This window comes from Notamacropus eugenii, chromosome 1 (genome assembly GCF_028372415.1).
Source record: "Notamacropus eugenii isolate mMacEug1 chromosome 1, mMacEug1.pri_v2, whole genome shotgun sequence".
NCBI lineage: Eukaryota > Metazoa > Chordata > Mammalia > Diprotodontia > Macropodidae > Notamacropus > Notamacropus eugenii.
In genome coordinates, this window is record NC_092872.1 from 743,147,539 (window position 1) to 743,173,010 (window position 25,472).

At 41.7% G+C, this 25,472-nt stretch overlaps 1 protein-coding gene across 1 annotated transcript in view; it reads left to right on the forward strand.

Annotated features, from left to right (window-relative positions):
• Positions 1-21,792, forward strand: part of DOCK5 (dedicator of cytokinesis 5) — a 247,758-nt gene extending 225,966 nt beyond the window's left edge. Inside the window, exons 44-52 of the mRNA XM_072636751.1 lie at positions 403-489; positions 5,392-5,568; positions 10,792-10,875; positions 11,499-11,636; positions 14,245-14,411; positions 17,182-17,350; positions 18,381-18,519; positions 20,386-20,501; positions 21,238-21,792. Of these exons, the coding sequence (XP_072492852.1) occupies positions 403-489; positions 5,392-5,568; positions 10,792-10,875; positions 11,499-11,636; positions 14,245-14,411; positions 17,182-17,350; positions 18,381-18,519; positions 20,386-20,501; positions 21,238-21,342 (1,182 nt within the window). The 3' untranslated portion in view covers positions 21,343-21,792. The remainder of the gene's footprint in view (positions 1-402; positions 490-5,391; positions 5,569-10,791; positions 10,876-11,498; positions 11,637-14,244; positions 14,412-17,181; positions 17,351-18,380; positions 18,520-20,385; positions 20,502-21,237) is intronic.
• Positions 21,793-25,472: the final 3,680 nt, after the last annotated feature.

The following is a 25,472-nucleotide window of genomic DNA, read 5'->3' on the forward strand; positions in this document are numbered from 1 at the left end:
TTCTGTGAATCCATTCCTACCCCCACCACCATGGTCAAACGTTCTGGGTTTTTATGTTTTCAGGGCTCCTTCATGTGTATTTCACAAGCTAATATTCTATGCTTTAAGGCCCCTTTAAGCCGTAACATTCTCTGTTTCAAGGTCCATCGTTCTGTATTCTAAGGGTCATCCCATATGTGACATTCTGTGTTCTAAGCCTCTCATCTCTCCCATTCCGTGTTCTAGAGTCCCTCCCAGTTCTCTCATCCCATGTTCTAGAGTCCCTTTCAGCTCTCCCATTCTATGATTCAGATATTTTAGGTAAAATTCACTCTCATTCTCTGAGTAGGCCACTGGGGAGTTGAGTAGAATTTTGTTAAGTTGCCTTTGTTAAGTTGACTTTTTGCTCCCTTCTGCTCCCAGACCATGTGGATTGAGAGGACTACCTATACCACAGCCTACACCTTTCCTGGGATTCTCAAATGGTTTGAAGTCAAGCAGGTTACCACGGTGAGTCCTCTTCAGTGTCCTATAGGAATGTCTCTCAGATCCAAGTGTGCCCATGGGTCTCATTAGGGTTGCCTGTATCTCTCTCTATCCTCAGCATTGTGTTCCAACAGCCTGCTTTTCCACTAAAGAAAGACGTGAATTGCTTGTGTCTCTAGAGTGCATAGAAAGCTACCAGCAATCCTTTAATCATCCAATTTCCCTCAACTGTAATGACAGTGACTAATTGACCCAGTCCTGCTAGGCTGACCCCAGTAGCAATCATGTACACATGGCAGCGGCAGCCAAGTTGGGCCCAGCTTGTTAGTTCTTATGAGATAATAGATAAAAGGCAAAAAACTCCTTCCAGTATTATCAGGCCTTCCATGTATCCAAAGCTTTGATGGAACACAGTCCACCTGGGAGCCATTGCTACCCACCCACCCACCCACCACAAGCATTAGTAAAAACTTGACCTCTATTCAGTCACCCAACTGTGCCCCTAAACCCCTGAGTCAACACCATCTCTGGCTCTGTCACCTGTGGGACTTTGAGCAAGTCACTTCTGTCTAGACCTCACTCTTCTCCTCCCTGAAATGAGATCTAGATAGCTTCTGAGGTCCCTCAAGGTTCTGATGTTCTGTGTTCTGTGGCCTCTCCTGGCGCTGAAATTGCATATTCTACTGGGGACATCCCACATTCTACTATGTACGTTCTGCTATGAACATCCTATATTCTACTATGTGAGTTCTGCTATGAACATCCTACGTTCTACCATGCGCGTTCTGCTTTGAACATCCCATGTTCTACTATGAATGTTCTACTGTGAACATCCTACGTTCTGCTATATACAGTCTGCTATGAACAACCTACGTTCTACTATGCGCGTTCTGCTTTGAATATCCCATGTTCTACTATGTGGGTTCTGCTATGAACATCCTGTGTTCTACTATAAATGGTCTGCTATGAACAACCCACGTTCTGCTATGTGTGTTCTGCTATGAACATCCTGTGTTCTACTATGTGCATTCTGCTGTGAACATCCTGCGTTCTGCTACGTATGTTCTGCTGTGAACATCCTGCGTTGTACTACAAACACTTTGCATTCTACTCTGTACAATCTACTATGAACTTCCTCCTTTCTACTATGTATGTTCCATTCTGGATGGCCCTCGTATGTCCTCTTGTCATGATCCTTTGCTTCATAGGAAGACTGGAGCCTGTGCGCATGATAACGAGAACACGGTGCACAGCACTGCACTTTTAGTTAGGAAGACTAGGTTTAAATCTTGCCTCAAATGCTTAATATCTCCCTAAACCTGGGCAATTCACCTAAACTTTCTGGGCTTCAGTTTTCTCATCTGGACAATAATGGGGTTAGACTCGATGTCTAAGGCTGGGCCCTCTTAGCTCTAAATCTGTGATCCTATGATCTCCCTCAGCGTACATGCCCATACCCCACCCCTGCCCCCAGCTTCTGCATTTTTCAAAACTTTCCAGGGTCATCCTCATCTACTTGATCCTTTCTTCCTTTTCTCCTGGGAAAGGATTTCCTTCCTCCAGGCTAAATGTGATCCCTCTGCCTTTGTCCTCAAATCCATCTCTTCTCCAGGTCCTCAGCAACCTTTGATGACAACAGCCTTCTCTTCTTTCTCATATGTCATCAGCCTCACTCTTTTCTGGGACCAGCTGTTTTCCACCAACTGACCAACATGAGGAAGTTTCCTTAAGTCTAAAAACGACTCCCTCTGATCCACCAGCTGGCCACTGTGGCTTCTCTCACCCTCTCCCCTCTGCTGTCAAACTCCTTTAAAAGGAGTCATCCTCACCCACCATGCCTCATGTATTGCCACACACTTTCTGCCCCGCTCCAACCCATAAGCCTTCTCTCCCCACCGTACAGAAACTGCACTCTAACCCCACCAATGAGCTCCCAATCCCCCAACCCCAGGGCCTGTTCTCAGTCCTCATCCCGCCTGGTCTGTCTACAGCCTTTGTCACCCTCTCCAACGGATCATCCCTCCTCCTTTGGATTCTAAAACACACCAGACTCTTCTTGGCTCTCTTCCTACTTCCTCAGCTGCAGATTCTGTCTCCTATAATGGTCTCCTGTCTTCTTCTAAATCCCCCAAGGTAGGTATTCCCTAGGGCTCTCTTTTTCTCTTCTCATCTCTTCCCTTTTCCCCCCATTCTTCTTTCCTTTTCCTTTCCTTTCCTTCTCTTCCTTATCCTGCCCTGCCCCCTTCCCTTTTCTCTCCCCTTCCCTTCCCTTCTCTTCTCTCTCTACATTCCATCACTTGGCAATCTTATTCATCCTTGTAACTTGATATACATTTCATCTCTAGTCTTGTGCCACATCCCATCATTTCTGCATCCACAGTATCTCTCCCGTCTCTCATCACTCTCATTTGCAATCCCAAAGAGGCATCCCCATTATCCCCTTTTAGCCAGGTCTTCCTGACCTGTTTTCTCTCCAAAATCCAGACCATCTTGGATTCCATGTTCTCTATTGTGATGGGCAGGGACCCTGAACATGGGGATGCTCTGTGTACCTCTTTCCTGGTCCCCTCTTCCCTAGGACAGTTCTCTGTACACAGTAGCGACTTGATAAATATCAGTTGGTTTTAATTCCACCAAATCCCCTTTCTAAGAGCTGTAATGCTCAAGAACTGTGGGTGATTTTTTAACAAGTACATCAGAACTGTACGTTCAGTTTTAGATCTATTTCACCCAAAGTTGCTATTGCTCAAAACGTGGGTGGTGGCTGCTTTCAGACTCCATAGCACATTGTTTTGAATATTTTCAAAGGTTGCAGATGTTCATCCTTTGCGGGTACATTGAATTTTGGGAATTACACAGAAGTATTTCAGGATCAAATATATGGTGAATAATTCAGTTTAATTCCAGAAATTTTATGTTTTTTAATAAAATTTGATTGATATCTTTTGTTTTTACATCAACTACATTTTCCATTGGATTCTCCACTTTGTGGGAGAGCCATCTGAAGTGTGTGTGTGCGTGTGCGTGTGCGTGTGCGTGTGCATGTGCGTGTGTGTGTGTGTGTGTGTGTATGTGTGTGAAAAAGACAGAGATAGACAGGGAAGGAAGATGAAGGGGGTTTGATGAAGTCCTCTGATAAGGACCATCTGTGACCTTGGATTAGTTACTATCTGTGACCTTGGGTAAGTCACTACCTGTGACCTTGGGTAAGTCACTGTGATGGAATTTTCATTCATTGTCAAATGAAGTAGTTGAACTCAATGCAGATGACCTTTGTCATGCCTTCCAACTCTAGGTCTCAAATTCCATGTGTTCTAGCTGGAGTCAGACTCAGCTGGGTCCAAAGCAACTCCCCTCTGCACCTGGTAGAGGGTTTTTTAAATGGAAATTTATAGTTTTATATTTAATCCTCAAGGTCACATGATAAGTGATTTATTCAGTGGCAGGAACTCCCTCCACCACTGACAATTGCAGCCCATCTCCAACTTGGTAGATAAGCCCTGGAGAGGTGTCTGGAGCACCGGGAAGGGAATGCGTATTTCTATGGCACTATGTGCCAGGTCCTATGCTAAGCACTTGACAAATATTATTTCATTGGATCCCCACAACAGCCGTGGGAGGGAGGCGCTATTATTATCTCCATTTCACAGAGGAAGAAACTGAAGCAGAAAGAGACAAAGTAACTTGCCCAGGGTAATTCAGCTAGTCAGTGTCTAAAACTGGATTCGAATCGACTTCAAGCCCAATTATCTGTGCACTATGGCACCCCCTAGTGGCATCAGGGAGTGTAAGTGACTTTCCTAGGTCTTCCTGATTAATGGAATTAATTAACTGATTAATTAATTAATTAATTGATGAGATAGTTAGATGACACAGTGGATATATCACTGGACTTAGAATCAGGAAGGCATCCTAAGTTTAAATCTAGCTGTGTGACCCTGCACAAGTCACTTAACCCTGTTTGCCTCAGTTTCCTCATTTGTAAAATGGAGAAGGAAATGGCAAAACACTGCAATATGTTTGCCAAAAGAAAAAAAAAGCACCCTAATGAGTCACAAAGAGTAGAACCTGACTGAAGTGACTGAAAAACAACTTGCTGATTAGTAAGCCACTCATTCATTGACTCAGTCACTAGAGCTACATAGACGGAGTAGAGGATCCTTTGGAGCAGATCCCATACCTATTTCTTCTCATCAATTCTTACCCAAGGTTGGGGAAAAAGCTTAAGAAGGAATGATGACTGTAGTTGTGTTCTGTAGTTTTTAATGAGTCCCTTGTACCTAAAATAGCCTCCTCCCACAACATTTTTGCCTTTTGAGATCCTTCTCATCTTTGAAAGGCTCAGCTTAAATGCCACCTCCTCCATGAAGCCTTTCATGATTTCCCATGACACCCCACAACCCAGCCTGAAGTCCAACTCCCTTCTCTGCATCTCTAATAGCATTTTGTCTCTGATGTCATCAATCCAGAGCAGAAAGCTGTTATCCTACAGACAAACAAGTCCAACTTCTCATTTTACAGAGAAGGAAACTGAGACCCAAAGGGGATAAGTGATTTACTAAGGGTCACAATAATGGGGTCTTAAGTGGGCACACAAGTAGGATTCAAACCCATGATCTCTGACTCTGACTTTCCATTGATTTAGAGATAGATAAGACATTAATGGTTATCTTGGTCAATCCACAGAATGAGACCCAGAGAGGGAAAGGGACTTGCTGAAGGTCACACAGTCAATAAGTAGCGCAGAGTCTTTTAGCTTTCTTTAATGATTCACCTTAATGGAGATTCTAGAAAATTAAATTTAATTCCAAAATACAGCTCTGTTGCCTGGTTTCAAGTGTGATCGTTTTGCTTGTCCTGGCATGTTGATGTCTTGCTGTGTGTCTCACAAATGGTCTTTCCTCTTCCTTGCTTCTTACTACTCAGGAAGAAATCAGCCCCTTGGAGAATGCCATTGAGACCATGGAGCTCACCAATGAGAAGATCAGTAATAGTGTGCAACAGCATGCATGGGACCGCTCACTCTCCCTGCATCCCCTCTCCATGCTACTCAACGGCATTGTAGACCCTGCTGTCATGGGTGGATATTCCAACTATGAAAAGGTAGGCATGGGTCCTCATTGAACTGGGATGGATGGATGACTTCATGGATGGGTAGATGAATGAATGAATGGATAGCTTCCTAGATGTGATCTGAGTCTTAAAGGAAATCAGACACTCTAAGAGGTAGATGTGAGAAGGGAGAGTATTCTAAGCCTAGGATATAGCCTATGCAAAAACTCGGTGATGGGAAATGGAGCTCTGTGTGCAGGATAGCAAGTAGGCCAACAGGGCTGGACCACAAACTGTGTGTGGGGAGTAATGTAAAAGAGACTAGATTACTGCATGGTGGGGACATTGGAAAAGCTCTTGTTTTTCCAGTATGGGTTAAACTAAATGATCCAAGGTTCTTGAATGTTGTGACATTTAGAGGCAGATGAGGAAGAAGGAATGGGAAGAAGGAAGGAAGGAAGGAAAGGAAGGAAGGAAGGAAGGAAGGAAGGAAAGAAGGAAGGAAGGAAGGAAGGAAGGAAGGAAGGAAGGAAGGAAGGAAGGAAGGAAGGAAGGAAGGAAGGAAGGAAGGAAGGAAGGATGGAAGGAAGGAAAGAGAGAGAGAGAAAGAAAGAAAGAGAGAGAGAGAGAGAGAAAGAGCCCCTGCCACTGGAGATGAGAAAATGGAATGATCTGGCTTAGCTATTTTGGAGGTTTACAATCAGTCTGAGATTTCCCTTCTTGAGCTCCAGATATTTGCATTCTCTGCCAAGTCACAGAAAGAGGACTTATACACTGTTTCCCACATGAAATGTATCATGTACTTTCATCATTTCTTTTTTTTTTTTTGGAAAATATTTTTGCTCTTAATAAGAGGGTGATTTTTATAACATTGAAAAGGAAAAATAAAGGGGACTTTGAAATCGAAAGTCCTTTCAAAAGTGAGACAGAGACAGGTAGGGAAGGGAGATAAGTTTTATAATAAAAATTTAAGAAAAAAATATTAAAGCTAACATAGGGATTGCCAGGAACAGACCTTCATGGTGTTTTTCCATGAATTGTTTTTAAATCTTCTGTTTCTCCGTAGAAATCACCACCTTCCTCCGTTTCTTAATTTCCTCTTCCTTCTTCCTAATTTCTTATTTCTACTGAGTCAAACTTAGATCCTGAGCTCTAGAGAATATGATTTTTGGATCCCTAAGTTGACAAGCGTTTATTAAGTTCCTATTTAGTGTAGTCTCAGGTACTGAGCTAAGCCCTGTTAAGGGCTCTTCCATTTTCTTTTTCTTTCTTTTTTTTTTTATAAATTTTTAAATTTATTTTAAATTTAAATATAAAATGAAAAAAGAAAAAAACTTTGCCATGTACACAGCAAAACATGAGGGAGGATTCAGTATAAAACTATAAATTTCCATTTGAAAGCACCTATATAATAAACACTATGCATTGTTTCTGAAGCTGCTCAGCCTTTCTTTGATTTCTTGTAGGTTTTCTTTTATTCTCTGATAATCACTTTTTACTTTATTTTTCCCCTCCCTTCCCCCAAAGAAGGCTACAATTAAGCATGAAGATAGATAGATAGATAGATAGATAGATAGATAGATAGATAGATAGATAGATAGATAGATAGATAGATAGATATGGACATATATATACATATACATAGATATCTATAAACATAAACGTGTGTGTATGTGAGTGTGTGTGTGTGTGTGTGTGTGTGTGTGTGTGTGTGTGTGTGTGTGTGTGTGTAAGACCATACTATGCTTATTTCCACCTCCCGTCTATTTCTCTAAGGGTGGACGGCATCTTCATTCATAGGGCCAAGTCTTTCTGTGTTTTTCTAGATCTACCCACTCATCATTTCCTACACCACAGCAGTATTCTGACCCAATCACATCCTATCTGAGAGATTGTCTCTGAAAGATTTTTCCTTCAATTATCTGCATTTTTTTTTCTATTCTTGGCTGCATACGTTTTGTGTATACAAGAAAATTTTAATTTAAAATAATTGAAATTATCCATTTGACATTTCAACAATGCTCTCACCTTATAGTTTAAGGTCTGATACTACTGAATCTAATTCCTTTACATCTTTTTTTCCCTGGTTTCTTCGAATTTCCTGACCTTTTGTTTTTCCAAGTGAATTGTTATCATTTTTTTTCTAATTCAATAAGATAACTTTTTGGTAATTTAATTGGGATGACATTGAATAAATAGGTTAGGTAAAGTTGTCATTTTAAAAATTATATTAAAAAAAGAAAAAATTATATTGGCTTTACCTGCCCATGAATAATAAATATTACTTCAGTTATGTAGATCTGACTTGATTTGTATGAAAAGTGTTTTATTTATGTGTTCATATAGTTCCTGTGTCTGTTTTGGCAGGTATACTCTCAGGTATTTTATACTGTCTAGTTATTTTAAATGATCTAAAACAATATTGAATAATATTACTGACATATAGTATAATTTCTCTATTTTTCTCTTTTAATTAAATCTATTTTAACTTTAACTTTGTCTAAGATCATGATCGCTATCCCTGCTTTTTTACATAATAAATTCTACTCCTTCCATTTATTTTATCTTTGTGTGTATATCTCATTTTTATAGTGTTTCCTGAAAGCAACATATTGTTGAATTCAAATTTTTCATCTGCTATCCATTTCCATTTTATGGATAAATTTGTCTCATTCACATTCTAAGCTACAGTTAGTTATTGTGTATTTTCCTCCTTCACTATCCTTCTTACCCTCTTCACCCTATTCCTCCTCACTCTTCTGCTTTACTTCTACCTGCTACGTTACCCTCCAGTCCTTAACCTACCCACCCCTCTAACAGTCTGTTCCTTAGCCTCTCCCTCTACCCTGTCCCTTTCCCTCTTATTTCTTTCTGAATTTAGAAGACTTTTATACCCTTCCACTTATAGATATATGTGTTGTTCCCTCTTTAACCCATTCCTGATGAAAGTAAGGTTCCAGCACAACCTGCCCTTCCCCCTACTAGCTTCTTCTGTATCATTCTTTTCCTTTTATACCTCATCTGTATGATGTAATTACTCCTTTCTATCTCTCCTTGTACGGTTTTCTCATTTTAGAATCACCCCATCGTACTCAGCTCAGCCCAAACCTCTCTTTCAAACTACCCAAAGAATGACAGTCATAAGAGTGCTGCTAATATTTTAACATATGGGACATAAACAATTTGACCTTATTGAGTCCTTTATAAGTTATCTTTCATGTTTACTTTATATTTCTCCTGGATGTTATATGTTGAATTTTCTCTTAAGTTCTGGTATTTTTGTCACAAAAACCTAAAAGTCTTTCATTTCATTAAATGTCCTTTTTTTTTTCATTCAGGATTATACTTAACTTTCCTGAGTAAATTACCCTTGGTTGTAACCCCAGATCTTTGCTCTATGGAATATAATATTCTAAGACCTACAGGTCTTTAGTGTAGTAGCTGCTAGGTCTTGTGTAATCTTTATTGTAGCTCCATGATAGTTTTTTTCTTGTTGCTTCCAATATTTTCTCCTTCAGATGGTGATCAGTGGATTTTTTTCTATTTCTGCTTTGCCTTCTTGTTCTAGAAACTTCAAGGCAATTTTCCTCAGTAATTTCTTCTAATTTTGTGTCAAAATTCTTTTTATTCCATAATTTTCAGGTATCCAACTATTCTTATATTATTTTTCCTTTTTCTGTTCTCCAGATCAGTTGTTTTTCTGATGATGTTTCCCTCTCTCTTGTATTTTTTCATTCTTTTCACTTAGTTTTATTATTTCTTTGTATCTTAGAACATCATTAGCTTCCCCTTGCCCATTTCTAGTTTTTAAGGAATTGTTTTCTTCCTTAAGTTTTTAATTCTTTATTTCAAGTTGGTTGATTTTTTTCATCATTTTCTTGGATTGCCCTTATTTTTTTTCCTAATTTTTCCTCAATCTCTCTTATTTGATTTTTAGAGTCCTTGTTAAGTTATTCCAAGAACTTTTTTTCGTGCTTGGGACCATTTGATGTTTCTCATTGAGAAAGTATCATTCTCACCATTAAATATGGTGCCATAGGCAGATTTTCTACAATGTTGGCATCATGACCCTGAGCCTAGGATCCAAGTCTCTAAAGCCCCTAATCATAGTAACCACTCACATTTCTTTGACAACCTAGGGGTTTGCAGTGTGATTGACATGCATTGTCTCATTTGGGTCTCACAACAAGTGACTGGGGCACTTATTTTATGCCTATTTTTAGAAGAGAAACCATGATCCCATAGAGATTAAAGACTTGCCCAAGGTCACATGGGTAGTAAGTAGGAGAGCAGCTGTTATTCCTCCTTTGTTTTCAAAGAGGACAGATGACATCAATGGATTTAAACCCAAGTCCTCCTGTTCCAAATCTGGCTGCACTCTCTCCAGTGAACCATGCAGCCTCTCCAAGGGTAGGCAGACTGCTTCTAGAGAAAGCATGCTTTGTGGAAGGAGATTAACAGGCAGTGTTATCTGGTGTGAAGAGCACTCCCAGCTCAGTCATTTAATACCTGGCTAACCTTAGGCAAGGGGGTCATCCCTCTGTGATCCACTTTCCTCCCCTGTAATAACAGTAATTAATAACTAACACTTACATAGCACCTACTATGTGCCAGGCTCTATACTAAGCACTTTACACTTATTATCTCATTTAATCTCACAACAGCCTTGGGAGGTAGGGGCTATTATTATCCCCATTTTACAGATGAGGAAAATGAGACAAACAGAGGTCAAGTGACTTGGACAGGGTTACACAGCTAGTAAGTGTTTGAGGCTGTGTGGCAGTTCTTCTTGACTCCAGCTTTAGTGCTGTCTCCACTGTGCCATCTGACTGCTCCCATAAAATGAGGGGAATATACCAAAGTCTCCAAAGTCTCCCAGGTCCCTTGCAAGCATATGTGACCATGAGCAAGTCATTTCACCACTATAGGCCTTCGTTTCCCCATCTGTAAAATGAGGGAGCTGGATCACATGGTCTCCCAGGCCTTCCAGCATGCATTTTAAGACCATCATTTGATTATGACTGAGTGAACTACTTCATAACCCTGGGCCTCAGTTTCCCTATCTAAAATAAGGGGTTTGACCAGATGTCATCTGGGGTCCCTCTCAGCTCTAGATTCCATGATTCTATGATCCCTGACAATCCTGACTCTCATGCAGGAATGGGCCTGCACTTTTACTGTTCCCCATTTACTCATAGGCCTCCTCCCTCTCTGTAGAGTGATCTACAGATGGGAGAATCTCACAATTGCTTCTTCTCTGTCCTCTTCCCCCAGGCGTTTTTCACGGAGAAGTACCAGCAGGAGCACCCTGAGGACCAGGAGAAGATTGAGCTGCTCAAACGCCTGATTGCCTTACAGGTATGCCTCCAGAGACTACTGTCCTCCAGAGGAATAACTTCTGGTGGGCAGGGAATCATTCCTATCTAGTGGACCAGCATTGGGCATACCACAGAGACCTCACTGGATTTTAGAAACCACTAGTCAATGGAAAAATGAAGGGCACAGAGCCTGGAGTCAGGAAGTCCTGGGAGCTCCATTGACACTTGGCCAATGTTTTAGACCCAGCAACAGTGTATTTGTACGCACTGTCGAGTTTTATTAAATTATTATTTTGAGACAGCCATGGTCTCATGTAATCTCACCAGAGGTGCTAGTCCTTTAGTTCATTTTTCCCTGGCATGAAGAAAATTGTCTATAGTTAAAGAGCAAAATCTTAATGAGAAGGAGAAACCAAGCAGCAGACCTGAGTTCAAATCTTGCCTCAGATACTTACTAGTGGTGGGCTCTGGACAAATCACTTTACCACTCTTTGCCTCAGTTGCATTGTTTGTAAAATGAAGAGGCTGAACTGGGTCCCTGAAGGTCTTTCTAGCTCTTCATCCATGACCCTTTGGTAGAGTATGTGATTAGGAACGGGACCCTGTTTCATCCTTTCATGTGGCATTCTGTCCCCTTCCCCACTCCTGTGTTCACTTCTCCAGATGCCCCTACTTGGAGAAGGGATCAGAATTCATGGGGAGAAGCTGACAGAGCAGCTGAAGCCCTTACATGATCGGCTGAGCACCTGTTTCCGGGAGCTCAGGGAGAAGGTGGAGAAACTCTATGGAGTCATCACTCTGGTAAGTTTGATCTGAGAACAAGACGATCTTTGTATCTGACCTCCAGGCTCTCTAGGCTAACTTCATACCAATCCCTTAATTTCCCCTTTTTATTTAGTGTTTTATTCACACCTTTTTTGTTTTTGAAATATTTTTTTTATATCTTTTGTGTTCACTGCCTAGATTTCCTCATATATCTCTTCCATCTCTTAAAAAAGAGAAACAAGAAGAAAAAAAATCAGTAATGCCGATCAATACATAGGAAAAAAAAGTGGGCATCAGTATGCAATGTTGCACACCCATGAATTGCCCCACCTCCCCTTCTTCCACCTCTTTAAAGGAGTTGAGAGTAGCATATTCTCATATCTCTTCTTTGGGGCCAATCTTGTCCTTTCTAATTTCACAACATTAATTTTTCGAATGCTTTGTTGTATTTTCCATTTTCATCATTGTTGACATTTTGCATAATTATTTTTCTGGCTCTTCTAATTTTCCTGCATCAAAAATCTTTTCACGCATCTTTTGTTATTCATGTTTTTTTTACAATGCAATAATATTCTGTTACATTCATGCACCACGGTTTGTTTGCCCTTTTCCAATCCATGGGTATCATCTTTATTTCCAGGGATTTTTTTCTATCATGAAAAGTGCTGCTATAAATAATTTGGTGTTTGTGAGGACTTTCTTTTTTTTCATTGATAATAACAGGAGAATCTCTGAATCAAGGGATATAGACATTTTAGTCACTTTATTTACATAATTCCAGATTGCTTTCCAAAATGTTTGTACTGTCTCACAGCTCCACCAACAATGCATCAGTGTGCAGATCCTCTGACATTAACTCTACCCATCTTTTGTCATCTTTTCAATTTCATGCCATCAAGATAATCTCTTTTATTTTTTGTAATTGCCTCCATCTCTTGTATGCTTAGGATCTTAAGACCTCCTATCTCTCTTACCTCTCCTACCCTTACTTCTAAAAGTTGAATTATCAGCTTCTTTCCCGATTTTTTATGACATGATCATAAACTCACATATTTTAGAGTATGTCCATTTTGAACTTGCTATGGAACATGACATAAGATTTGTCTAAGCCTGGTTCTTGACGACATGCTTTCCAATTTTCCCAACAGATCTTATTAAATAAGCAATTCTCATTTCCTAAGTAATTTCTGGTTTTGGTTTTATTGAACACTAGGTTATTATGTACCCTTCTTTTTGTTTTTGTTTTTTTATTGTCCCCCTTTGTCTGGTCTGTTCCATTGTTCTATTTTTCTGTATTTTAACCAATAGCAAGTAAATACGTAGAATATCAAGGGAAATGATGAAGAAAGGTAGAAATTAATTGGGGCTAGGTCTCAGACTATATTATAAAATGACAATCATCAAAAGTATTTGATAGATAGGTAGTATAGTAGATAGTGCTGAACTTGAAGTCAGGGAGAACTGTGTTCAAATCCAACCTCTGATGCTTACTAACTTTGTGACTCTGAGCAAGTCATTCAGCCTCTGCTTTGCCTCAGTTTCTTCTACTTCAGATGAAGATAATAATATCCTCTACCCTACAGGATTGTTGTAAGGCTCAAATGCCTTAACACCCCATATACATGCTAGCATTACTAGCATTACTCTTGTAATTTTTGTCAGAATTGTTATTAAACACCTTTGTTAAGGCTGCAGTCATTTCTCAATGATAATGCAAAACAAATGTTGCTCAGCCATGTCTGGCTGGCTGTGCTTCAGGCTCTCCACCTCTCTGCTTTGGGTGGAGAGATCACAGGATCCCAGATCTAGAATCAGATGGAACCTTCTGGGTCTTCTAGGCTAAGCTTTAATTTTGCAAAAATGAGGAAACAGTCCCAGAAAGAGGAATTGACTTGTCCAAGGTCACACGGAATAGAGAGAGCCCTATTTGTGTGTACATGTACATATATATACACACACATATATATACACACACATATACACACATATGTATGCATATATGTATATGTATGTATATATGTATATGCATGTGTATATACAGATGTGTATGTGTACAAACCTGTACGTGCATATAAATATATGTGCATATCTAAATGTACATTGTATGGGCATATATATGTATATGCACATATGCATATATACATACATGCATATATACACACATACACATGTATATGTGTGTACACTTACATATACATACACATACTTAGATATCTATAATTAAATTCACACGTAGACATGCACATTGATGTTTTTTTTTACCTCACTCTCACTTTCCAGTAACTGTCCTACCATACAACCCCAATTTTAACATAGAACAACAGTTAAGCAGAGCAAAATGACACATCAGCTACTTGTGGTAGAGTGTGCAACATTCTGCACCTATAGTCCCCCACCTCTCTTCCAAGAGGAAGAAGCGTGTTCATCACCATCAGTCCTTTGGAATCGAAATTCTAGATCAAGGCTCTTGCTGTTGGTCCTTTACCCTTGTTTTGTTTTTCTCCTATGGAAGGGATGTGTTTGCTTCTGTTTTTCCTCTCTTTGGTCCCTCCTGGAAATTAATCTGAGTATGTCTAACCTTGGACACTGAGACGGGTCTGGCACAGACTGTGCCCATGGACCTGCTGTTCCTTATGCCCCTCAGCCTCCCACCTTGACCGAGAGGAAGCAGAGCAGGACGGGGTCCGTGGTGCTGCCGTACATCATGTCCTCCACGCTGAGGAGATTGTCCATCACATCAGTGGCTTCCTCAGTGGTGTCCACATCCTCCACCTCCTCGGATAGCACCCCCTCCAGGCCAGGATCAGATGGGTGAGTAGCTGCTTTGTATAAAAACTGAACCTTTGGTTACAAAGATTGTTAATAGATCAGTCCCAGCCACTCACCTCTGATGAAAAAACAACTCGTGCTGTAACATCTTATTATTATGAAGAACCTTCCTAAGATACACATCTGACGATGTTACTCCCTCCCCTGGAAGTTTCAATGGTCCCTATTGCCTGTAGGATAAAATATAATCTCCCCAACTTGCGACCTGCAGCCTTTTGCAATCTTGTGTCTGCCTACCTTTTCATGCCTATTTCTTTTCTTTAATTTTTTGTAATTAACAAAAATCTGTTTTCTCTTCCTCCCATGCCCCTCCCTCTCACTTAAAGACAAAAACAAAATATTCATAACACTCTTATTTCATATTACATCCCTCCAAGGATTCTAGGTTCCAGCCAAACTGTTCTATTTGTCATTCCCTCTATGGAGAACTCTTGCCTGCCTTCATGCTGCTGTCCCCCCTGCCCAGAAAGCTCTCCCTCCGTATCCTGCCTCCTCACATCCTTAATCTCCTTGTCAGGGATTCTTAACCTTTTTGTGTTATAGACCCTTGAGCATTCTGGTGAAACCTTCAGATCCATTCTCAGATTCACGACTTTAAATGCATAAAATTAAATACGCAGGATTATGAGGGACACTACTACACTGAAATAGAACTGTCAGAATATCTTCTTAAAAACAAGTTCACTGGCCACTGGTTGTGCTCCCCTGCTCTACAGAAAGCCATTGTGATGCTCTCTGCTCCCTAAAATGACCTTCTGCTTCCCTGTGTCCTTGTTGCAGCCTCCAAGAAGAATATAAGGTCCTTGAGGGCAGGATTTCTTTTGATTTTGGATCCCCTTTGACACAGTGCCTAGCACATAACGTTGTTGTTGTTCAGTTGTTTCAGTCATTTCCAACTCTTTGTGACCCCATTAGGGGTTTTCTTGTCTAAGACTCAAATCCAGCCTCAGACACTTCCTAGTTCTGTGACCCTGGGCAAGACACTTAACCCTGTTTGCCTCAGTTTCCTCATCTGTATCTTTGCCAAAAAAATCCCAAATGGGGTCACGAAGAGTTGGACATGACTGAAAATGACTCAGCAACAGCAACCAAAGTCACAGAGAGCAGAACCAGGGTTCGACCCTGGTGACTGCACATGCCAACTCTTTCCATTGTGTCATCTGTCCTTCAGTTGTTGTGGTTTAGTTGTTTTGTGTTTGTCCTTTGTTCTGAAAGAGGACCATGACATCAAGGGGATGACATGACTTGCAGTTGACTTTGATATGAGTGAGGGAGGGCTGTGCAAGGTCACCAGCCTCACCTTCTTCTCCTGAGCCATCTGGGTCAGTGGCCAGATATTCATCAGGAGGACTAGAGATGGCTCAGGATGCAATGGGAGACCCTGGCCCTTTTAGGCTAAGGACTTATCACATTCTCACTTTGAGTGAGATATACCCATTCAATGAATAGTCTTCTTTAAGTAGTTACTCAAGGGATGACCTCTTTAATTAAAAAAAAAATTAAACTGGGAAGGGAAGACCCTCAGGGTTCCTGGGTAAAAGAGAAATAATTGCTACTTAGTAATTACTTTAAAAAAATAGGGACTTAGGAGGTCAGTTAGGGAGGGATACTAAAGAAAAGGAATATAGATCAGAGTCTTCAAGTATATCTTTTGGAATGGAATATGAAGGTCACCCAGAGAAGCAGTAAGTAAATATGTAGAAGTGCCAAGAGATAGCATTGTCCTTCTTTGGTGACAGCTGAAAGCATAGAGCATTGAACCCAAATCAAGAAGCCCCGTGTTCAAATTCAGCTTCAGACACTTCCTAGCTAAGTTACCTAACCCCTCTCAATCTGTTTCCTTATCTATAAAACCAGAATAATAATAACACCCTTTCATATGGTGGTTATAAGGATCAATGAGATAATGTCTCAGAAAGCTTTCACATGGCATTGGATCATGGATGTCTAACTAGAAGGGGACTTCAAGGGGCAGCTGGGCCCTCCTCCGCCCTGTTGGGTTGACAGAACTGAGGGGAAGAGAGGGGAAGAAGCTGGCCTAGGTATTAAATGCCAAGCTGTGCGCCCTTTGCTGAATTTTTCTTTTCTTTTCTCTCAGGTGAGAATGATCCTTGGTAGAATTAAGAGAAGCAACAAATAACAGTTGTAAAAAAAATGCCTAACGTTTCTTTTGTGCTCTGTAATTTTCTGATAAGAATACGTTCTCCCCATCTGAGCCTTACCACAATCCTGCCAGGTAAAGGAAGGCAAGGCTGATGATCCCTGTTTTATAAATGAGCAAAGATACCCACAGCAAGTGATGAGGAGAGTCAGGATCAAAACCCAGGCCTTTAGGAGTATTTTTTGGGGGGAGACAGTCAGGATTAAGTGACTTGCCCAGGGTCACACAGCTAATAAGTGTCTGAGGCCAGATTTGAATTCAAGAACTCCTGACTCCAGGGCTGATGCTCTATCTACTATAAGATCTAGCTAATTCCTTTTCTGAGTATTTTTCTTCCACATGAATGAAATATTTAAAGTTTAAGACAACTTGGGGTTGAATTAAATCAATTAAATTAATTTAGTTAATTAGTTAATAGTAGTTATTAACAGACATTTATTAAGCATCTGCTATACTCAAGACATTGTCATTCCTTGGATGAAAGATCCATTCCAGGGTCCCTCCCTCAGGTCTATGATCGTCAAGGAGAGTGGCCTGGGATTTGGGGAAAGGAATAAATAATGAGATTGTGTCCTTTTGCCTGGGTGCCAGATCCATTCTGGAGCCCCTCCTAGAGCGGCGGGCATCGTCAGGGGCCAAGGTAGAAGATGTATCCCTCAGAGAGGATGGCGATAACCGGATAAGCAAGTTTAAGCGGAAAGACTGGAACATTAGCAAGTCTCAGGTCATTGCAGAAAGAGAGCCAGAAGCTGATCTGCTGGTAAGTCACAGTGGGCATGGCCCCAACTTCTCTGCAGGAGCCAAATTCTGGAGTCAGGGATAGAGCCTCTGTGGCTGTGACTGCCAGTTAGAGCCCAGACCATGGCTCACTTCCAAGTGTACCAACTGGCAGCTTGGGAGAGATCCTCAGGGAAGTAGAGCTGGAGGCTTTTGGTAGATCCCCCAACTCATGCTCTCTTCCTGTGGTGTCAGCAAGTGAACCTGTGCTTTAGCCTATGGTCCTTTGTATTCCTGCTCCATGACTTGGTCCCCAAACTTTATCTGTCTTCCTCTCTTAATTTGGTTCATGGGGGAGGTAAGAGATTTTTGTCATTATTTATCATGGGTCATTTTGGTCTATGTCTCTCAAAGCCAACTCTTTCTGGGAGGAAAGGGGAATCTGAATGATGCAGATGGGAGAGAACACTGGATCATGGAATCGTTATAAGAGCTAGAAGTAATGTTAAGAGGTCCTCAAATCTGCTCCCTTATGAGGAAACTGAGGCTCTGATAGTCATGGAGTCACAGAGCTAAGAAGTATCTTAGGGTTCAAGATTTAAACTCTGGTATTCTTAAAATGAGTTCAGTTCACTATACCCTACATCATAGACCTAGACCTGGAGTCAGGAAGACCTGAGTTCAAATCCTGACTCAGACACTCTAGCTGTGTGACCTCGGGCAAGTTTTTAACCTCTGTATGCCTCAATTTCCTCATCTGTAAAATGGGTAGGGGTTGGGGGTGCAATGTGTACAGTGGTTTCTGACACCCCTTTTAGTTCAAAATCTGTACTCCTTTGGTCTGTGAAGGGTCCACTGAATATCTGTTGATGTTCACTGAACCTTTCAAAGTCCTTAGCCGTTATCTGACTCTAATCCATTTTATTCTTTGGTTAGGGCGATGACAGCCTTTGATACTCCCACCATTCTCCATCATCCCTCTTGTCCAGAGGGAACTGCTCAAGCAAGGAAAGCCATTTGGCCTCCAAATTGAGGCACTGTTGCTCCTTCTGTGCCTTGTTTTTTCCTCCTAGAGCCCTGCTAGCAAAGTACAAAGACCCAAGAGTCTCCAGTTAGTGGACAGTCGGCTGACCTTGTTCCAAGGCTCCCCCTTGCCTTCATCTATACCCCTGAGCCCACCGCCGCTGACCCCGAAAACACCCAGAACCCAAAGTAAGTTCTCTTCACTCTTTCATCTTTTCAACTCTTAGGGACAGAATTACACAGTCATCCAGGCCTCCAGTGATCTGGGCTGTATCTGGGTCTTCTGAACTTGCTTAGAACCATTGGCAGCAGGTTCAGAAGGAAACATAATAGTACCAGCAACAATACCCTACATTTATATAGCGTATCAGGTTATAAAACACTTTGTTAGCCATTTGATACTCAAGCCAAAGTTACCTTTGACTTTTTGGAGAGGTAAGATCCAGGAGAAATTTTGGAGTCACGAATCCTGGGTTTGAGACCTAGCTCTGCCACTTACTACATGAATGATCTTGAGCAAATGACTTCCTTTTTCTGGTCTCTGCTTCCTCATCACTACATAACGGTATTGGAGTTGAGGACCTCTGAGTCCTAAATCTTTGATAATACGGATCCTCTCTCTCCTCTCCTCTTCTGCAGTCACTCACCAAACCCTACACACTTTCTCACCTGTACCACTCATCCCATTCCTACTGTTTCTATTTTTGTACCGCATTTGGACAGAAATGCTCCATTTTACAGATGAGGAAACTGAGGCTGAGTGACTTACTCCAGGTCACACAACTAGTAAAGTGCCTGAGGTCAGATCTGAACTCAGGTCTTCCTGACCTCAGCTTCAATACTCTATCTACTGTACCACCTAGCACTGCCTATTGGTTGATTAATCTCCTACTTAACTATTTCACTAACCCCCTCATGGGTCTTCCTACTTCAATTTAATGTAATTCAACTATCAATAAATCAAGTATTTATTAAGCCCTTATTGTGCATCGGGGGCTATGCTAAGGACTGAGGATACAAGTACAAAGAATGGAACAGTCCCTACTCTCAAGGAGCTTAGTAAGCCCCCGCTATATGCCTGGTACTGTCCTGACCTCTAGGGTATTTCTCATCCCAAGGAAGTTTGCATTGCTTCTCTGACCATCCTCTCCAAGCTGATGCCTCACCCTACCTTGACTGACTTTTCTCCTATCTCCATTCTCTGTGTACTCCATAGACAATTGCCTTGTGTTGTCCGACCTCCAGGCTTTTACTCACATTGCTTCCTCTGCCTGGAATGCCCTCCCTTGACCTTTTCCCCTCTTGAACTTTTACCTCTCCTTTAAACTCCAACTAAAGAGCCACTGACTCCACAAAATTTTCTCAATCTCCCCAACTGCTATCAATGTTTCTCTTCTGAGAACTTTTCATAAAACTTGTCTCATGTGTCCCCAATCTACACGTCATGTATTAATTTTTTTATCATGGCTGTCTATTTCATCTGCCCCTACTCTCCAAGGGTCAAGATGCTATCGTTTTTAAGTCTCCCAATACCTAGCATGGTACTCTGCACACAGTAGGCACTTACTGTCTGCTGAGCTAAATTTAATAAATTATTATAAATTAAATAATTTAGATTTTATATTATATGTAAATATATTTACATTTAATTTATATTATATATTTAATTTAATATATTTATTAATATATTATATATTTAATTTATATTTTATATATTTGTATTTTGAATAATTATAAATTTATTACATTTATAAATTATAAATTTAAGCAGGCTAGGTATCATTATCCCCATTTTACAGGTGGGAAAACTGAATTTCATAGAGTTAAAAGGACTTGGCCCAGATCACCTTGCTTAAAAAAAGGGTCTGAAACCATGAGCCTTCTGATTGACCAGCTCTGCTCAGGTTCCATTTTAACAAACAGCAAAGAACAAAGTACTAGCTTGGGAGTTTTCATGGAGATGAATGAAAAAGACCCTTCAGAATGCCAGCACCAAGGCTGGAATCTCTATTTTGCTTTTCTCTGTATTTGACCTTTGATTCCCATCTTTTCCAGGTTCACCAACATTGCAGGTAGATGGACTGATGTCTCCTGGTGCAAAGACAGTCCCACCTCCTCCCCCTCCCAAGAGCAAACCCTACGAAACCAGCGGCCAAAGGAACTCAACAGAGGTAGAGGATCGGGGCTGATGATCCTCCGTTTTGGAATTTTCCAGGCTACTCTGAGGACAGACAATCCTACTCGATTGGTTCCTCTTTCACTTCTGGAAAGCAAGCATCCTTATCCTCACATTGAAAATGGAGCCTGTGTCACCCATTGTCTCTTCAAGACAGGGTGGCAAGGATGGGATGATGACTGGGTCAGGACCCATGACTTGATAGGTGTAGAGGAGCTCCTTGTGGGGAAATTCTCTCTGCTGATATAGATCAGCAATTATGTTGAAGCTTGCAATGTTGGAGAATTGTCTGGGGCTCTGAGTGGTTAATAGTAAAGAATGAATGAATGGAAAAAAAAGCATTTATTAGGCAATTATTAAGTTCCAAACTCTGAGGATAAACTAATAAAGTCAAGACCATCCCTAGGGGAGTGATCAGGAGAGTTGTGCTCTGGGGAATCACAAAGATCATAAACAAGGTTCTAGAGAAGACATTTTTTTATTAATGTTCCCAGAACAAAAAGTGAAAAATGGGGGAGGAGGGAAGAGGTTATGCATATGACAGCTGGGCCAGGCCCGTGGCAAAGAAGATGACTGATATGGATAGTGTGTGGCTATGTGAGATTAGGCCCATGACCTGTTTGGTCTGGCCCTGTCAAAATGTAATAGAGAAATAACTAACCTTAGGTTAGGAATAAGGAAGAAAAGTCCTTGTCTCTTAACTCTGCCCCATTATGTGTCTGCTCTTTCAGATTGCACCTCCTCTTCCTGTCCGTCGAGAAGCCAAGGGCCCACCACCTCCACCTCCCAAGACCCGCAAGTCCGGAATCCTCTCATCGGAGCCAGGATCACAGTGAAGACCCTGCACCTCCTCAGTACCTGTCTAGTATTTTGGGAGCTGCCAACATAGACAGTCCATTTCAAGACCAGCCTCCGAAAGACAATGGCACCATTGTCCTTGTTTGCCATCTCCTCCCATCTGGGATGACCTTGAACCTGGACTGATTCTTTAGAAAGTCTCCCCCACAGCCATGTTCCAAGGTCATTTCACACCTCCTTCACTCACTTGCAGGATTCTAAAATTGATTACAACCTGTCCATGATTGTTAAGCATCTACCTTCAGCCCACAGCCATTTGGGGCTCCAAAGAGTTTCCTGCCAACTGGTTATCCAGAATGACCCTTGAGTCCTTTCCCTGTCCGTGAGAGGCATTTCTTGCTTTGTTTTTGAAAAGCGATGCTGGAGTTTGGGTTCCCTTCCTCACATGTACATACCCCCTCCCATGTATCCAAACAATGAGAAATCCACGTTTGGGTGATTCTTTGTCGCCAAAGTAACAATAATTCATTAGTATGTATGATGTACCCTTTGAAAAAAGGGAATGTATCCAAGGTAAGACTGGATGCACCATTTTTTGGTGATGATGTAAAAGGGATACCTGTTCAGGGAGGATTGCACTATAGGGCTGCTGAGATATCTCTGAAATCCCATAATTCCATGAGTTTGTGGGCAGCTTAAAAGGAGCCATGTTGATCATGGCTATAAATTGGAATGAGAAGATGGATGGGATTCCCCCACTCCAATAGCCAGAAGAACTCAAAGACTTTTAAATCATTGAGGTAATATTACATTCTGATTATACCAAGAACTGAAAGCAAAGAATTTCTCCTAAGTGGAATACTTTCAGGATGATCTGGTTATATCATGGGTCTTATCTGTTCTCCTGAGAGTCTCCATCCTTTGTCTGACAGGTAGCCTTCAGTTCTGGGGATTCCATTTACAAACATCTATTAAACACTTCCTTTATGCCAGGTATGGTGCCAAGTACTAGGAATAAAAATACAGTTAGAAAGACTGTCCCTGCTCATAAGGAGCTTGTGTTCTAATGGGGGGAGACAGAACTTAAAAGTATAGGGGAAGAGGAGAGAGGGCTTGTCCAGCATGGAGCCCCTTCCTGTGGTTACCATTTTATTGAAACTGCCTCTGCTTTCTCGCCTGTCACAAAACCAGTTACACTCAGCCCCATTGTATAACCTCCTCTGAGCTGGAATGAAGTAGGTGACTGTAGAGTCATGAGGCTGACTTCAGTCTCCTCCATCCCACTTTCCATGGAATCAGACCAATCTCCTCCATCCCCTTTCTATGACTCAGTGGCTTGATCATGCTTCTAATACTTTCCTTTTCCACACATTTAATTTTGCCCTTTAAGATCTACAACAATTCCCCAAAGTGAACCCTTTCATTTCTCCATACAACTGAGAAATTTACAAGAAAGTCCAGAGCCTACATGATGCCCTAAAAACTTTTGTCTTTGTGGTCTCAGCTTGTAGTGGGGATCTTCTGTCCACAAAGACCCACAATTGCCCTTCAGGATCATAGTTATAGAGAAGTGCTTGGGAGTACTGAGAGGTTAAGTGATTTGGCCCTGCTCAATATGGGTTAGAAACAGGGCTTACACCACAATCTTCCTGGCTTTGAGGCCAGATCTCTATCCAGTCAATCTTGTTCCCTCTCTCCCTGCCCACAAATATTTGGAGGTTCCGACACTTTCTTAGCTGTGTCATCCTGAGCAACTCACTTTGCACCAAAAATAGTCACCCAGCAAGACCATTTGCAACAGGGGTGAGGAAAGGGATCAGAGGAGGCCTCAGGAAGGAAGTGTACTTAAGTTGAACTTTAAAGGAAGAGCAGGATTTCAGCAGGTGAAGACTAACTATGTGCAGTATTTAGATGGGGAAGTGTCCCACTCATTCCAGGATTTAGCAGAAAATAAAAGAGCATGATTTTGAGCCCCCCAGAATGATCACCCCCTACAAGGTACTCTACCTGAAGTCACTCCTGTCCTGTGCAGCTGGGTCTTTCTTAGACACAAGGATTTTTAACCTGAAGTCCATGAACTTAGATGGGAAAAAATGATATCATTTTCACTAACCTCTAAAATTTAGCTTTTCCTTCCATTATGAATATGGGTATCCTGAGAAGTTGCCCCTAGACTTTACCATACTGCCAAAGGAGTCCAGGAGATCAAAAACGGTAAGGAGCCCTGCTTTAAAGGTAGAAAGATCCCAGAAAGGGCCTCAGGTACAGAGATGGTAGATAGAACCAGTAACTTGGGTTCCCCCCACTGTCTTCTTTTTGTATCATCCTGCATCCCCTCTCCCCTAGCCCTGGAGAGAAATGAGACTGGATGAAGAAACCAGAAAAGTAAAAAACTGGTACAGTCCCAAGCCCCTCCCCCAGGAGATTGGTAATCAGTGGTGATATATGTCATGGAAAGATCCCTGCACTTGGACCTCTGCCTTTGACATTGCCTTTGTGACCTACTACAGTCACATCCCTTCCCTAGACCTCTGTTTCCTCATCTGTAAAATGAGGGAGACTAGGTGAGATGCAGACTTTCAGGAGGGTAGATAAACAGTGCACAGTTGGCATAAGAGGATCTGGAGTTCTTAGGGTTCCTTCCAGCCCCCAAAGTCCCCACCCTTCAGTCTCTGGTTCATGCAGGAGGCCAAAGAGAAACTTGGATCACAGTCTTGCAAAGCACTGAGGACACCTCCTGTTGTCTGGTGGGCACTCTGAGGTCCTTTCTGCCTGCCCTTTATCTGGGGATCAAGTATTTTCTATATTAATGGAAATTGTGTTCCCACATGCACACACACACACACACACCACACCACAACCCTTTAAATGCATAGAATTCAGTGAGGATTGTGGAAAGCAGAAGAAGATTGTAAAGGGAGTTAGCTATGGGATCATATGTTCTAATCATTAGCATGGACCAGGATTTCTGACATTAGGTGTCTGTGACATTGGCAAAAAACAAAGGGCAACCCCCAGCAATTTCCCCACTTCGCAAGCTGCCAATATGGCCTACCACGTCTAGGACAATCCAAAGACTTCAATAACCAAGCCCTCCACACCGTACCCTTTGAGAGCTTACCAGACTTGGGAATCCATTCCTTGGCTGTTTGGTCATGCTGTTCTAATTGGCATTGGTCATGCCAGATGTAACTGCCACTTTGTGAAAGCTGAGTGATGCATGTGTGAGCTCTAGTCAACAGAAGGACAGTGTTTTCCCTTTGTTGTGGTATGATGAGCCTGGAGTTCCAATACCCAGACCATTCTATTAGGCAAGCCTTCTCAGCATTCACCAGTCTTGGCTTAATCTTCAAGGATTGAGGATTGAATGACGGAACTAGCAGAAGTGAGGGTTTGGTTGGGGAGGGCAGGCATGCCAGGGGTGCGAGAGATGCCTTTCTTCAAGCATTTAAATGGCCATCCTGGACAAGAACGAGTAGACTTTTCCTCCTTGGTTCCAGAGAGAAAAACTAGAACAATGGATACAAGTTGTAAAGGAAGGTTTTGACTTGATTGAAGGAGACTTCCTGAAAATTAGAGCAATCACCAGTTAAGTCCTTGAATGGTTGCTGGATCTCCCTCATTGGGTATCAATAAGCCATGGCTAGGTAGCCTCTTATCACACACACTTGAGTTGTTGTGGGGAACATTTTGGGAGTAGGGGTTGAATTAGAGGACTAGGGAAGTACCTCCCAGCTCTGAGATTCTGTGTGATAGCTGGGCAGCTTCTGTAAACCTGTAGTTAAAAAAGATGCTTTGAGAAGGCTGGAAATTTTTTGCTGAGATTTGCTGTTATTTATTTATTTTTAAATTAAACCTGGAATTGATTTTCTGAAGTGTCCTATGGCTTTGGTTGACTGTTAGCTTTCGTTTAGAGAAATGACACCTTCCTGACCCATGTTAGTCCCCTTTTCCCAGGGTTACTTCAACAGAAGGTACCCATCTACCTGAGGTGTCTCTGTGAAACTATGGTTCATAGGTACATGCTCTGTCTCTGTCTGTCTCTGTCTCTCAACTTTTTCTGTCTCTCATCTTTCCCCGTCTCTGTTTCTGTCAGGCTCTCTCTCTCTCTCTCTCTCTCTCTCTCTCTCTCTCTCTCTCTCTCTCTCTCTCTCTCTCTCTCTCTCTC